This window comes from Mustela nigripes, chromosome 1 (assembly GCF_022355385.1).
Source record: "Mustela nigripes isolate SB6536 chromosome 1, MUSNIG.SB6536, whole genome shotgun sequence".
Lineage (NCBI taxonomy): Eukaryota > Metazoa > Chordata > Mammalia > Carnivora > Mustelidae > Mustela > Mustela nigripes.
In genome coordinates this window covers 104,236,193-104,251,066 of record NC_081557.1, presented here as the reverse complement: position 1 = coordinate 104,251,066, position 14,874 = coordinate 104,236,193, and the positions used below count along the sequence as shown (strand labels likewise).

The following is a 14,874-nucleotide window of genomic DNA, read 5'->3' as shown; positions in this document are numbered from 1 at the left end:
AGTAATTTTGGTGATGATAGCATTCTCTGTCCATGTCCCCTATTCAGCTCACCTACATGAAATTGATACATTTGTCACTGAGGCCATGGAAGTGTTAGCAGTTACGCCCCAGTCTGTGGAGGAGATCGGCGATGCAAATTTACAATACAGGAGGCTGCAGGAACGGAAACCAGAGGTGAGAATCACAAAGTAAAGTTACCGACTTCTTCGTAGCACGCAGGAGATGTTTCAGTTAGGCAATCTTATGTGACTCTTTAGGAAGACCGCAGAAGTTCAGAATTGTAGGGAGTGCGCGTAAGCCGGCCCAGCTGGCCGGTCATGGTGCAACTCTTGCTGTTACCCTGGTGCCGTGACACAGTAACAGTCACATTTATTACTGTTTCAGGAGTATTCACAGTCTGTTTTATGAGGTGCCATGGTAGAATGAGACTAAAATAATTCATGCTGTTACTTCCAGGGTTGTAACTTTAGGATGCTGGAGAGTGAAGTTAGAGCTGAATTAGGAATACTTACACACAACACACACACTCACATACGGAGTGGTTCCATTATGGTTGATTGTAACTGTTTAGAAGAAAAGAAATAATTCAGATCAGGAAACAAACGTTTATGTGTCCCTCCTGTGAAATAGACTTAAAATTATTAAGATAGTTCAGAGGTAAGTGAAATAATATCCCTTCTTGTTGTAACACAGGGGGTTGGTTCACAGAAAGAGGAATGAGTGTGTCCTAGAGCTTTGGCTGAGCGGCTGGGAAGCTGCTGGTACCATTTCCTGCCAATGGGAATGACTGGAGGAGGAGGGTGTTGGGATATCAGAGGCGGTGGGGGCTGTGGTGTCCGATGGAAATTGAATGAGGAATATGGAACTTAAGAGTACGACTGGAGATGAAAATTTGAACGCCATCTTTACATGCATGAAATGCAAAGCCATGAGATTGACTAGACCACCTGGCTGACAGCAGACAACAGACGCTGTGGGAGCAGGGTAGAATATTCCAGAATTTAGAGTTGAAGTGTAAGAGGAGGTGCAGAGGAGAATGAAAATGAAATGGGAGGGAAGGCACAAAAACAGGAAGAGGAGACACGGATGTCACATGCGAGGGCAGCGGGTGAGGCAGGAAGACCTAGACAGGATCTCTGTCATGGGAGCCAGTGAGGACCTCAGGGTCCATCCCGTCGAGGCTGGGGAGTCTGCCGGGCAGCATGCGGCAGGGTGTTACAGAGTCGTGTTTTGAGGTCTCTCTGTTGCCATGTGGCTTGGAAAGAGGAGTCGGGGCAGGCTGACTAGGAGACTGTCGTCCTGTCTTTTCGGGCTCCTCTAAGTCCTCCTCACGTGTGAGAAATGAGAGCCTGCCTTCTTTCTCTTCTGCTGAGTGTCCTCATGCACAGTGGCTCACTTCCATGAGTTTAGTCGCCCTTTTCTTATTTTTTTCAAAGATTTTATTTTTTATTTATTTGAGAGAGAGAGAGAGAATGAGAAGAGAGAGCATGAATGGGGAAAAGAGTCAGAGGGAGAAGCAGACTCCCTGCAGAGCAGGGAGCCCGATGCAGGTCTCGATCCTGGGAGTCCAGGATCATGACCTGAGCCGAAGGCCATCACTTAACTAACTGAGCCACCCAGGCACCCCTAGTTGTCTGTTTCTTAAGGACCTTATTCATGACTTTCCCTCTCTGTTGAGTAGAATAGCTTATTTATGTTCTTAGATAATCCTAATCTTTGTTCTTTTAGAAGCCCTTTTAAGCATTTTTTTTTTTTAAAGATTTATTTATTTATTTGACAGAGAGATCACAAGTAGACAGAGAGGCAGGCAGAGAGAGAGAGAGAGAGAGAGAGAGAGAGAAGCATTTTCTTATGAATGGAACTGGTATAATCAGAACTTCACCTTGAATCCCGCTGTAGCATTGTGTTTATGAATTCATGGTGTCATTCAGTCTATAGGGGCAACTTTAGGATCCTTTTTAACTCTCCTGTTAGAGGGCCTTAGCTGAGTTTGCATATAATAATAAGGAAGTATTAGGAGCTTCATATCCAGGAATTTAACAAGTCATTTCAAAGCAGAAATCTTGATTTTAAAAAGCAAGTCATGGAACAAATTAGAATAAATGAGCCTTAAGGAATTTGATAAAATGGTTTTTTGTTTTTTTTTAATGTGTTATTTCTTCAACCTTTAGATTTTGCCCTTATTCCAAGAAGCTGAAGATAAAAACAGACTTTTACGGACTGTGGCAGGAGGAGGTTTGGAAACAATTAGCAATCTGAAAGCTAAGTGGGATAAATTTGAGTTGATGATGGAAAGTCACCAACTTATGATTAAAGATCAGGTAAGAACACTTTAGTCATTTTCTTAAAATGGAAACTTGATTTTTTGCTCACTTAAGATCTCTCACTTTAGGGGCTCCTGGGTGGCTCAGTGGGTTGAAGCCTCTGCCTTCGGCTCAGGTCATGATCTCAGGGTCCTGGGATCGAGCCCCGCATTGGGCTCCCTGCGCAGCGGGGAGCCTGCTTCCTCCTCTCTGCCTGCCTGTCTGCCTACTTGTGATCTCTGTCCGTCAAATAAATAAATAAAATCTTAAAAAAAAAAAAAAAAGATCTCTCACTTTATTCCATTACAGTTCAGGTTAGATGAGAATTTTATATTAATGATGAACTTGGCCTGCTCAGTACTTCCATGTAGCAAAACACTTCCCACTGTTTTCCCTTCGCTTCCTACCATACAAAGAGTGTATGTCATTTATTATTCCCAGTTTTTCTTAGGAGTGGATTTGTTTGCCGCTATGTACGGCATCTGTTGAGGGACAGCCTGGTAGTTATACACGTCTGTCGTACTTCCATCCTGTTGACTGAACTTACTCTTTGGCTGGGAGACGGGGACACCCCGTCGTGAAGCAGCTGAATGCTTGGGTGGGACAGCTCTAGTGCTAGGCATTCTTTGATTACTCCGTCTGCGCGGAGAGCTGTGGTGGCAGCTGCTAATAGTGTGAGTGATGTTTTAATAATGATGCTTGCAGTTTACCTCTAAGTACTGAATGTTTGTGCTCTAATTTATGGTCTAATTTTGAAATCAAAATTTTACTGTACTTGAAATTAGTAATTGAAAACAATCTGTTGAGAAATTGGTATTGATGTTTTTTTCACCTCTAAATAAAAAATGTTGGAAATAAAATGTGAAAGGAAAGCGAGATTTTACTCTGAATTATTTAAACTCTTGACTCTTACAGATTGAAGTAATGAAAGGAAATGTGAAGTCACGTCTTCAGATCTATTATCAAGAATTAGAAAAATTTAAAGCTCGTTGGGACCAACTAAAGCCTGGTGATGATATTATTGAAACCGGCCAGCAAAATGCTCTTGATATAAGTGCCAAATCAATAAAAGAGAAGAAAATTGAGTTTGATGATCTTGAGGTCATAAGGAAAAAGCTGGTGTATGTTTTTTCTTTAAAATTGATAGTAGTTGTTTCGGTTTGTATTTGCAGATGTTCTTATGTCTGTTTATCTTAATGTTTTTCTTCATATAATTCTGTAGTTTTAAAGAAAACTAAGAAGGGCCCACGCCCAGGAGTCGTGGCTGCATCCTGTCAGGAGAGAAAAAGAAAAGCAAATTTCTGTTTAGGCCTAGAAGTAGAACAGATAACTAAACTGACTTAAAAGTTAAATTCCGGAGATGGAGCCCTTGCTTTTTGTGGTTTCATTGTATTTAAAAATGGAATATATGAAATTAATGGAAAGTTGCTTTCAGAGACTCTGAGAAAAAAAAAATGAACCTAGCAAAATAGGACAATTCCATGAAAAAAATTGTTTTGTGTTATAATAATATAAGGTATTAGGTGTATTTTATTTTATTTTAAAGATTTTATTTATTTGAGAGAGAGAGCTGAGCGAGAGAGAGAGCACACATAGGAACAGTGAGGGACTGGGGGAAGGGCAGGGGGAGAGGGAGAAACAGGCTCCCTGCTGAATAGGGAGCCCAAAGCGGGGCTCCATCCCAGGACCCTCGGATCATGACCTGAGCCAAAGGCAGACACTTAACCCACTGAGCCACCTAGGCACCCGCAAGGTATTAAGTTTAAGCGTTATTTTAGGTTTGGTCTCTGTTTAGGCATATGCATCAATTGGTAGGATGATTGTCTTCCAGGGATAGTGAAGGATTTAGTACACGCTTACTAAATGGCATTCTACCTTTTCTCTAAAAGGATGTCTTATATTCTAGAATCTAACTCTTGGATATTAATAGTAATCTCTTCTCAGTTAATCCATGAATAGATATAATTCTGAATATTTCTATTTTTATGACATATGTTGTACATAAATATATTTATGTGTGTTACTGACTGCATTTATAGTCCTTTAGAAAAACGAACATTACTGAATTTAGAAGAGGTTATACATAAGCAGTTAGAATGAAATTCTCACGTAGTCACCCATTGTCTCACAATCGGACCTGTGGGCGTATACACACACACACACACAGGGAAGGTGGTTCAGTAACAATGATCGGAACAGTTTTTAAGGATGTAATGGTGTTTCACCCTTTGTTTCTATAGTGATGACTGCCATCATTTTGGACTAGAAGAGCCCAACTTCTCCCTGGCGCACAGCGTCTCCAAGGACATTGAGAGCTGTGCGCAGGTTTGGGCGCTGTATGAAGAGTTTCAGCGGGGGCTTCAGGACATGGCCAGCGAGGACTGGATCACGTTCCGGTGGGGTCCATAGGCTCTACTGAGATTTTTGTCATGTGGTAGTGTGTTTGGGGACGTGCATTTTAAGGTGTCGTGGTGTTTTCCAGGACGAAGACCTATCTGTTGGAGGAGTTCCTGATGACTTGGCATGACAGGTTACGGAAAGTGGAAGAACATTCCGCCATGACAGTGAAGCTGCAGTCGGAAGTCGACAGATACAGAGTAAGGCCCCTGTACTCCTGCCGCTGTCCAGGGTAACACAGGTCACCATGCCACCGAGAGAGTGGGGATTCCAGCTTCTGGTGTCCATGATTCCATCACATGAAGAAAGTAGCAAGTATAAAGTAAACCACAAACATTACTGATGTTTCACCTACACTTTTGAAAAGTTTTAACTAAGAAACTTATGCTTCAAGTTATAAATTAGAGTGCCGATACCTCCTAGTACAATTTAGGATATGGGTCATTTAGCATATTTAGGATATAGGTCGTATTCTAAATAAAAAAAATAGCAACATTTTAGGTCATGTTTTAAAATATATCAAACTACAAAGGGATATTTACATGTATCCACAGTAGGGTTTAATGAAAAGTTTTGTACAATTCTGTTTGAGAATTTGATTTCAAGATTATTAAATGAGAGAACAGTAATTAAAAATTTTGTAGCTAATCGTAAAAGGAAATAACAATTTGCATTTAGATAATCTGTGTTCATGTGTGTATATATATTTTTTCACAGACTGTAATACCTATTTTGAAATATGTGAGAGGGGAGCATCTTTCTCCAGATCATTGGCTTGACCTTTTTCGTCTACTTGGTCTTCCTCGGGGGACGAGCCTGGAGAAGTTACTGTTTGGTGATCTCCTCAGAGTAGCTGATGTGATTGTTGCCAAAGCTTCAGACCTTAAAGTAGGATTCACTTTTATAAATATCTCAAAAAAATATTACTTTTGTTAATATTTGGTTTTGTTTTGTATTTTATTTAAATAGCAAGTTAAATATATTTTCTCTTACTATGGTGACAGTGTTCTCCTATTCCATTCTTCTTTTTTTAGTAATGCATCTGAATCTGTAGGGGGTGTAGAAGCATTATAAACCTCTTTCTTCAGAGAGAGAAAAAATATGAAAAGAAATGTCTTAGTTTAAGAAGGGAGTCAGCTTTAATCAAAAAACAAACAAATTCAAATCATTTTACATAAAATACATTTAAAATCATGGGATATATTGTAAATGGTAGCAAAGGGATGTTAAGTTCCAGAGAACAAAACCAAGAACCAATTTGCTAATCAGGTTTAGAAAAAGTCTGAGGTAAAAGTAAAACGTGCACAGTTCTCAATTCTAACATTAGTTGCAGACTTTCTGTGTTGCGTTCTGCCCATTCAATGTAAAGATAAAAGAACTCATTCTCTTTTAAAGATTTTACTTATTTATTTGAGAGCAAGAGAGAGAGAAAGAGAGTGCGTGAACACACTGGAGTGGGGTGGAGGCAGAGGGAGAGAATTCCAAGCAGACCGTCTGCTGAGCATGGAGACCGTGACATGGGGCTCCGTGTCACAACCCTGAGATCTTGACCCGAACTGAAACCAAGAGTCAGATGCTTACCCAACTGAGCCACCTAGGCGTCCCCCAAATAAAAGTATTCTTGCTGTTGAATTGTCATATTTTCTACTTAATATATGTACCTTTGTGTTTGTTCATAATCTTGGAACTTATTAAATAATTGTGAGGTTATGATGTCTATAGAACGTGGTAATTAATCACTTGAGGTGTATCAGAACTTAAATTACTGTAAGATTTCTGAAGTCTGCAAAATTTTAAATATGTTAGGTTTATTGTTTTTTTTTCTTTTTCTTTTTGGTTGGTTTTGGTTTTTCTTGGTTGGTTTTGGTTTTTTTTGAGAGAGGGTGGTAGCAAGGGATGGGGGGAGAGGGAGAGAGAGAATTTTAAGCAGACCCCATGTGCAGCACAGATTCTAATCTGGGACTCGATCTCATGACACTGAAATCATGACCTGAGCCAAAATCAGGAGTTGGACACACACCCTACTGAGCCACCCAGGTGCCCAAAGACAGACTTTTCAAGAATTCTTGAATTTTTTCTCTTTTTAAAATAAGAAGCCTATAGCAGAACCTTGTGTATACTTTGACCATGTGAACCTGGATACTTAGTGTCTGATCTCTCTCTTTTTTATTTACTTTTATTTATTTTTTATTTTCAGCATAACAGTATTCATTATTTTTTCACCACACCCAGTGCTCCATGCAATCTGTGCCCTCTATAATACCCACCACCTGGTACCCCAACCTCCCACCATAGCAGAACCTTGTGTATACTTTGACCATGTGAACCTGGGTACTTAGTGTCTGATCTCTCTTGATACATTAGTGATTCTTTTGGATTGCATGTAAAATATATTCATTTATTATTATTATTACTTACTTTATTATGAAAAACCAAATAAAAATATAGCTTCTTATGAAATGTTTTATGATTATGTGTATGGTAATTAATGTTGAAATAATAAATATGGATATTTTTTGTTAATTAGGACTTAAATAGTCGGGCACAAGGTGAAGTTACAATTAGAGAAGCTTTACGTGAACTTGATCTCTGGGGAGTTGGAGCAGTGTTTACCTTGATTGATTATGAAGACAGCCAAAGTCGAACTATCAAGCTAATTAAAGACTGGAAAGACATAGTAAATCAAGTTGGAGATAACAGGTGCCTTCTTCAGTCCTTAAAGGATTCTCCTTATTATAAAGGATTTGAAGATAAAGTGTCAATTTGGGAGAGAAAAATGGCAGAATTGGATGAATACCTACAGAATTTGAACCACATTCAGAGGAAGTGGGTGTATCTGGAACCCATCTTTGGCCGTGGAGCATTGCCCAAAGAGCAGACACGCTTCAACAGAGTTGATGAGGACTTCAGGTAAGGGTAAAGCCGTGTAGGAGCTCGACTCGGGCGGCAGCGTTTTCTCCCACATCACCAGGCGCTTAGCGCAAGTGAGTGCCTTTACATTATGAGCGTCGTCGGCGACTCCCGCCTCTTCCTCCACTGGATCCCTCGAAGGAGCTGTTTTTACTTCTTGATCGCGGTCCCTCCCGCACGGCTTGGTAGTGACAACACTGTTCCTGGAGTGTCAGGGTACCGGTGGTAGTGCTGACGTCTCCCCATCAGTACTGTGGTGACTGAGGTCATCCATTTTGTTCCCGCTGGAATACGATGGGCATTGTGCACGCCTTGTGTTGCTTCCTCTCTGACCAGTATTTAGAGAGGCGACCACCTCTGGCTGGAAGTCTCCTCCCGTGGCTTTGGGGAGACCCTCCTCCTGTGTTCTGCTCATCTGTCAGGGTCCCCTCAGGCTCCCGCACTCAGGCCTTTCTCTGCGTGGAGGTGTGGGTGCCCCCACTGCTTCCCTCCGCACACTTTGTGGGCGCTCCTGGGCACCCCCCGTTCTCTCCCGCCCGCTGTGGCCCCTCCATGGCTTTATGGAGCCCATCTTTCTCTTCCGAGCTCCAGATAGACGAGACACACCCGGCGCATCAAAGCCACAGTCCCCGTCCGTGCCTCACGCAAATCTGTGCTTTTCCCCATCCCTGCCTCCACGGCTGGTGCCACCCGGCTTGCTGCTCACAGTGGCAGCCTGGCGGGTGTTGGACCTCCCCAGGCACCTCCAGCTCCATGAAGCTACCAGATTCGTGCACTCTGACCTACTTGCTCTGTTTGAGTCTGTCTCTTCTGTCTGTCCTTTCTTGCCTCTGCTCTGAGGTACAGTTGTCACTCGCTTGCGGCGCTGCCCAGCCTGGGGCTCGTGCTCCTCTTCCCAGGAAGCCACTCGCACAGCAGCCAGTGTTCTAGGCCGAGGCCAGGCTCGTGGCTGCTTTGCTTTCCCACTGCTCCGAGGATGAAGTCCGGTCTGCTCCACGTCCCCTCCTGCAGCCTCTCCCGTGCCGTTCTCTGTTTGCTTTAAAAAAGAAAAACCTAAGTATTTAAAAACAGTAATGGGGTATTCTTAATTTTTAGCATGATTTTTTAGAAGTGTTGTGATGTTTTGCTGTTATGATAGTGTTGCCTCTAGTTTGTTATATGCAGGCAAAAAATAAATGTCTCAGTATTTCTCTTCCAGCCAAAAACTGCTCAAGTAAAGGTAAAAATAACTGTTTTTTCTCTGCAGGTCAATAATGGCTGACATCAAGAAAGACAGTAGGGTCACGACATTAACGACTCACGCGGGAATCAGAAATTGTCTGTTGACGATACTTGATCAGCTTCAGCGATGTCAGAAATCATTAAATGAGTTTTTGGAGGCATGTTTTTTAAAATTAGACTTCTACAATAAATTATGAAGTCCTTTTTTGTACGACTCATTGAAAAGATAAGGCTCTTACTCTCGTTTGTGTTTGTGTCAGGAGAAGCGCTCAGTGTTCCCCAGGTTTTACTTCCTCGGCGACGATGACCTGCTGGAGGTGCTGGGCCAGTCGACCAGCCCGTCAGTGATTCAGTCTCACCTCAAAAAGCTGTTTGCTGGTAAGATCGGCCTGTCTCTAGCACGTACTTACTGCGTTCCAGGCTCTGCCAGGCACAGTGCTCGGCTCGGAGGTAAACCGTCGAATAGAATGCGTGTCCCACACTCGCAGCGTTCACGGTTTAGTGGAAAGACAGCCTGCTGCGTGGACAGCCCTACGGCACTCCCTGCAGCTGGCATGGCTGAGCTGTGGAGCGGTTGGCGGCGTCTTGGGTCGCCTGCAAGGTGGCATGGGTGGTGTGGTCTGCAGAAGGAGGCTGGGTGGGTGGCGGGAACGGGCTGTGGGGAGGGGGAGAGCATGCTCCTTCACTGCGGAGTGGATCCACTCCAGTGGCATTGTTGTGAGTGGGGAGGTCGGGCGGAGGAGTGACGTCAGGGGTCGTCTGGGTGCAGAGGGCCGTCGGGCTGTGGGCCGAGGCGAGGTCACCTGGTGACCAGTGTGCTGACGGGGCTGAGCGTCCCTCTCGCTGAGCCGCTGTACGCAGGCCAGGACCTGTGCAATCCGCCTGTGATAAAAATCAAGACGAGTATTTTTTCAGAACCTTCCATTTGTTGGAGTAGAGCCGTATTTTTCAAATTCAGTCAAACATTTCCATCACCTACACTGACAGGATAAGCGCGTGGCGGCCCCCGGGGCCTGGTCTGGCTCCCTGCCTGACTTCCTGCAGGATGGTCTTGCTGGACCACAGCCGTGCCCGTGATTGCGTAGTGCTGCTCTTGGCTGCAGGGCACAGCAGAGTAGCCAACACGGACACTGTCCGGCCTGCAGAGCCCTAACGTTTCCGCGCCTATGTGTGCGGAGCTCTGGTGCGCTGTGTCCGCAGCCGTGACCTGGGCTGCGGGAGGTAGTGGCTGGAGCCCTTGAAATCAGCAGGCTTGCGTTCACTCGGCCTCCGCCCTGGGTTAGCCAGTTCCGAATTTACCGCTCGAAGCTTGGTTTCCTCCTTCACGTTGGAGATAATAACTTACAGGGGTTTTGGGTGTTTACGCATCAATATATTGAAGTATTTTTGTACCCCAGAAAATAAAGTATGCATCTGGGGGAAGGGAGGTCCCATTTGCCCTCCCCCTTTGTTCTTCTCTTCCGTCTTCTGTTGTGGTAGCGGAATAATTGGGAGTGTTCTTAGGCGCTCATTGGCATCTGGCCTTTTGCTTTGCTCCTCATCATGTCTTTGAGATGCCCTTGGCTATGCTTCACTCCTTTTTGTTGCCGAGCCCAATGCCAGTGGGGGAGTGTGCTGGCCTAGACATCCGCCTGTTGGGGGCCTGTGGGCTCTTTCCATTTTTGATGAGGAGAAACCGTTGTGTTACGTAGGAGAATTAGCATAATTCTAGTACATTGTGATACATATTATGAGGTACTCATACACTGTGGGAGTGACGTACCTTGTTTAATAATTATGTCTTTCACCCTTTCACATTTCCATTGATCTTCTGTATTCTAGGTATTAACAGTGTCTGCTTTGATGAGGAATCCAAGCATATCACTGCAATGAAGTCTTTAGACGGAGAGGTCGTGCCTTTTAAAAACAAAGTTCTTCTCTCAAATAATGTAGAGGTAAGTATTTCTTCCAGTACGAAAATGAAAAGAATTAACTGTATGAACTTTGTTTCAAAAATAATTTAGTCTAGGGGCACCTGAGTGGCTCAGTGGGTTAAAGCTTCTCCCTTTGGCTCAGGTCATGATCTCAGGGTCCTGGGATCAAGCCCCTCGGCTCGACCAGGGAGCCTGCTTCCCCCTCTGTCTCTGCCTGCCTCTCTACCTGCTTGTGATCTCTCTTTGTCAAATAAAATCTTTAAAAAAAAAAATTTAGTTGATTTGTTAGGTAAAACTTAGGCCTTTTAGGAAACTCATCTCGTATCTTAAAAAGATGATTTGTTAGGTTCGGAATGATTTGATATTGAAAAAAATATAGATTTTTTAGTCTTTGGAGAGCAGTATGTAACTATGAAAAGAATCTTTGCTTTGGAGTCCAAAGGACTGGTTATTAATCTTTGCTCCTCAACTTATTAGCTCGTGACTTAGAATCACAGCTTTCTTATCTGTAAAATACCCATCTTACTACCCAGCTTCCTGTCTGTTGCAAAGACTGTTGTCAATTAGATGAGGCATGTGGCTTTACGTCCAGTGCATTGCATCTGCAGCGTGAATACGCACTGGGCACTTGAAGACAATGTATTTCAGGAGGCGGATTATGATTTGTTACTCACTTCCATGCTCCCAAAATGTGTTGTGTGACGTGGTGGTTGGACAAGATGATTTTATATGAGATGATTCGGGTGAACAAGTAAGTGTACAACTAATGCATTTATAGGAGCACCACTGCTCAGTTGGCCCTGCAGCCCTGGCAGTGAACATCCTTTGATGTGTATCTAAGGCAGGTACACAGCAAACCAGACTGCAGGAGGTTGCAGCCCAGTGCATGGTAATTGTCACGGACAAGAATGCTCTCCCAGCTAGTGGCTGGGGCCCAGGCCTTACCACTCTCACGTCTATACAGTTGAGCAAACGTTCTGTTCCTAAGGAGGCCTCAACGTTTGATTGGATGTTGGTGACATCAATCAGGTGATTGAAAGCACGGGTTTGTTAGTAACTCCCATGTTTGTGTTTGGTGAAGAGTTTGGTTGTTTTGTTGTTGTCGTTTGCCTTTCTTGGGGTTCTCCTGGGAGTAGATGAAGAGAGAGAGGAAGGGCATCAGTTCCAGCAGCGGGCGCCAGGCAGCTTTGCCGGCGGAGGATGCTGGAAGTCTGCAGGCTCAGCCGCGGTCAGCAGAGCGGCGTCTGCAGCCTGGCACGGAGACCTGAGCCCAAGCTTCTGTGGCATTGGAAGTTTGTGCTGTTCGTGTACCGGAAAGGGCTCTAAAGATGGAGAAGTCCAGAGCGTGGAGTCTCAGTAATGACGAAGAGCTATTTAGCATTGTAGGTTTGGCACTTATGTTTTATTGCAAATGTACGGTCTTTTGGAGTCATGGTTAATAAGTATTCATTGCTGTTGTTATCAGTTATTATTGTTAGGTTAACTTCACTTGGCTTTATTATTTTATCTACCTTCAAGTGACAAATGTATTATTTTTGCCCTGAAGGAAAATTAGTTTTAACGAAGTGGCTTAGCTCCCCAAATAACAGAGCTCACCATAGAAAAGCAGGCCCTTCTTCCACTGCAGCTTCTGCGTGTGAGCGCACCAGGGCAGGCTGAGCCAGTCACTGTGACTCTCATTTCCTCTCCCCGCTGTCTGGTTTGATTTCTTGCAGCACTGGAATGGAGGGCTCAGTCTGCTCGTGTTACAGTCATTTGCCGAGATGATGACGGTCATAGCTAACTATACATTTGGGAGTTTTCATACGTAGCCATCATCCCAAGAGGTGAAAAGATGGTTTTCCTCAAATTATATAACTTCTTTAATAATAAAATAAATGATTATAGGTCATGTAACACATTTTGGGAGTTTGAAAGTCAATAAGAAATTAAATCCTGCCTCTTGAAATAAATGAATAGGGTCAGTCAATAGAGTGTATATTTGTTTTATGAGTGTATATTATTATTTTTTTAGGAGTTTCCCTTATTTATTTATTTTGAGAGAGAGAGAGAGAGAGAGAGCGAGCATGTGAGCGGGCAGGAGGGGCAGAGGGAGAGAATCTCACCATCGTGAGGTCACTACCTGGGCCAAAACAGGAGTTGGGTGCTTGACTGACTGAGCCACTCAGGTGCCCCTTGTGTGTATTATTCTTAATTTTATTTTCAGACCTGGTTAAATGATTTAGCCTTCGAAATGAAGCAGACTCTGAAGCAGTTGTTGATAGAATGTGTTACTGCGGGACAAAGTTGTCAGGGCTCAATTGACCCGTCCGCGTTCCCTTCACAGGTAAGGGGGCTCCTGTCTGTAACCTAGGCAGGCGGGTTTCGTGGGAAGATCCCCGAAGTAGAGGCCAGGGGGTCAGACGGCAGCATCTTTGTTCTTCCTTTCTCTAGCAGCTGATACTGACAGATTGCATAACTTCTGAGTCTTGTCCCCACACCTGTACACGGTGACAGGACTGCCTGGCCGTGCCATTTCCTCTGGCTCCGCTGGTTTGCTGACAGCGAGATGCTTTCAGAAGGCGCTGAGATCCGAGGCCCTCAGGCCAGCGAGGGGGGTCAGTGGTGCAGGGGCGCCCCAGGGCCTGATGGTTAGTGCCTCACTGATGCACTGAGGCCCATCCCCTGGGCCCCCTTCACCTGTGGACTCATCTAGGAGGTCGCTGCTGGCGGGAGGTTAGCGGGGTGTCCATGCATGTCTGGATAGAGCCCTAGCGCTGGACTGGGGTGTTGGCGGGAAGCCGAGAGCTGTTCTACTTTGGGGTCATGGACTTCCTGCAGCTTCGTGTTCATAGGAGCTCACACCTGAGATCCCGGCCCACAGCTGTGGTCACAAAGCGTGGTCAGGGGTCTTACCCCGGTGTCACTCCATGTGGTCCTGAGGCTGGCGTGAAGTCCTGCCTTGTTCAGGATTTGTTTCACTGGGGCTGAGACTCATGCTGCAGGTGAAGGACATGAGGGCATCAGCTCTCAGGAACTGTGGAAGGCTGGTGGTGTTGGAGATGTTCGCAGATTTCTCACAGGAAAATCTACCCGGTGCTCGAGGTTATAAGCTTTCCAGATGATATGGGAACAGGTTTTATGTTGGTTCTTTTAATGCTTGAGAAGTTAGATGGAAAACTTGAATATTTTAGATTCTTAGCCATTGTATTATTCCTATCATTTGCATCTTCTAGCATGTCAAGACAAACTAAAGTATGTCTTACAATTCTTGTTAAGCTCTTAGAGAAAATTAATCATCAATGAACAATAATAACATTGCAAAGTCACAGGTAAGCTGCTTTATTACTTCTGGAAAGGTTCTCTGCTGTCAACTTCTGGGTAGGATTTAAGTAAACTTGGAATAAAAGGCAAAATATTAAAAATTTCCAGAAGGAAGGATTGCAAAGCAATTGATCGGGGAAATGACAACAGTCAGGAGATGCACAGGAGGGGCGGGTGCAGGAGGGGACTGCTGGGTCCCAGCCCGCAGCTGACCTCGGGGCTCCCACGCACCTGGCTGAAAACGGGGACCACAAAATAAGTCAGCAGTTCATGGTCCCATAAAATCTGAACTATTGAAAATAGAGATAGTTTGTTGTCAACCAAAACAAAAAATTCTAGTGTCTTAGCAGTTAATGCTAAGAAAAACTTCCCTCAAGAGCGTTTATGTGCAGGAGTTGGATAGCCTGGCTGTGTGAGTGTCTGGTAGGAGTTATGGCCGCTAGGTCAGGATTCTAGAGGTGCTTTTGTAAGGACCTGACCTAAGGTACACAAGGGACGTTCTGACCTGGGAAGGAGACCATGTGCCGAGTGCAGGGACTTGGCTAGACCTTGGTACAATCCTGCTTTGTCACTGTTATCAGAGGGACTCCTGCAGACACAGTGCAGAGGGCCTGATGATATGTGCATTGCCCATTTATTTGGAAGGTTAAATTGTAAAATGTTTGCAAAGCACTGTTAATGACTGCTGCATTTTAGGTTATTAAAATGCAGTATTATTGCCCAGATACTGTAATGGTGGTGTGACTTGAGAATTAGCCAGGGCAGTATTTTGACTACTATTTCTGCTAGCCTCTCACAGAAATTGTCGAGCAGATGATTAAACAGA

General features: G+C 44.2%; 1 protein-coding gene across 6 annotated transcripts in view; it reads left to right on the top strand.

The window, feature by feature from the left end:
* Positions 1 to 14,874, top strand: part of DYNC2H1 (dynein cytoplasmic 2 heavy chain 1) — a 256,601-nt gene that overhangs the window by 29,651 nt on the left and 212,076 nt on the right. For all 6 annotated transcript variants that reach the window (XM_059418474.1, XM_059418477.1, XM_059418470.1 and 3 more), the window contains exons 20-30: positions 48 to 175; positions 2,173 to 2,322; positions 3,220 to 3,425; positions 4,545 to 4,700; positions 4,787 to 4,901; positions 5,419 to 5,589; positions 7,229 to 7,611; positions 8,858 to 8,990; positions 9,093 to 9,210; positions 10,654 to 10,766; positions 12,952 to 13,071. In XM_059418474.1, the coding sequence (XP_059274457.1) occupies positions 48 to 175; positions 2,173 to 2,322; positions 3,220 to 3,425; positions 4,545 to 4,700; positions 4,787 to 4,901; positions 5,419 to 5,589; positions 7,229 to 7,611; positions 8,858 to 8,990; positions 9,093 to 9,210; positions 10,654 to 10,766; positions 12,952 to 13,071 (1,793 nt within the window). The remainder of the gene's footprint in view (positions 1 to 47; positions 176 to 2,172; positions 2,323 to 3,219; positions 3,426 to 4,544; positions 4,701 to 4,786; positions 4,902 to 5,418; positions 5,590 to 7,228; positions 7,612 to 8,857; positions 8,991 to 9,092; positions 9,211 to 10,653; positions 10,767 to 12,951; positions 13,072 to 14,874) is intronic.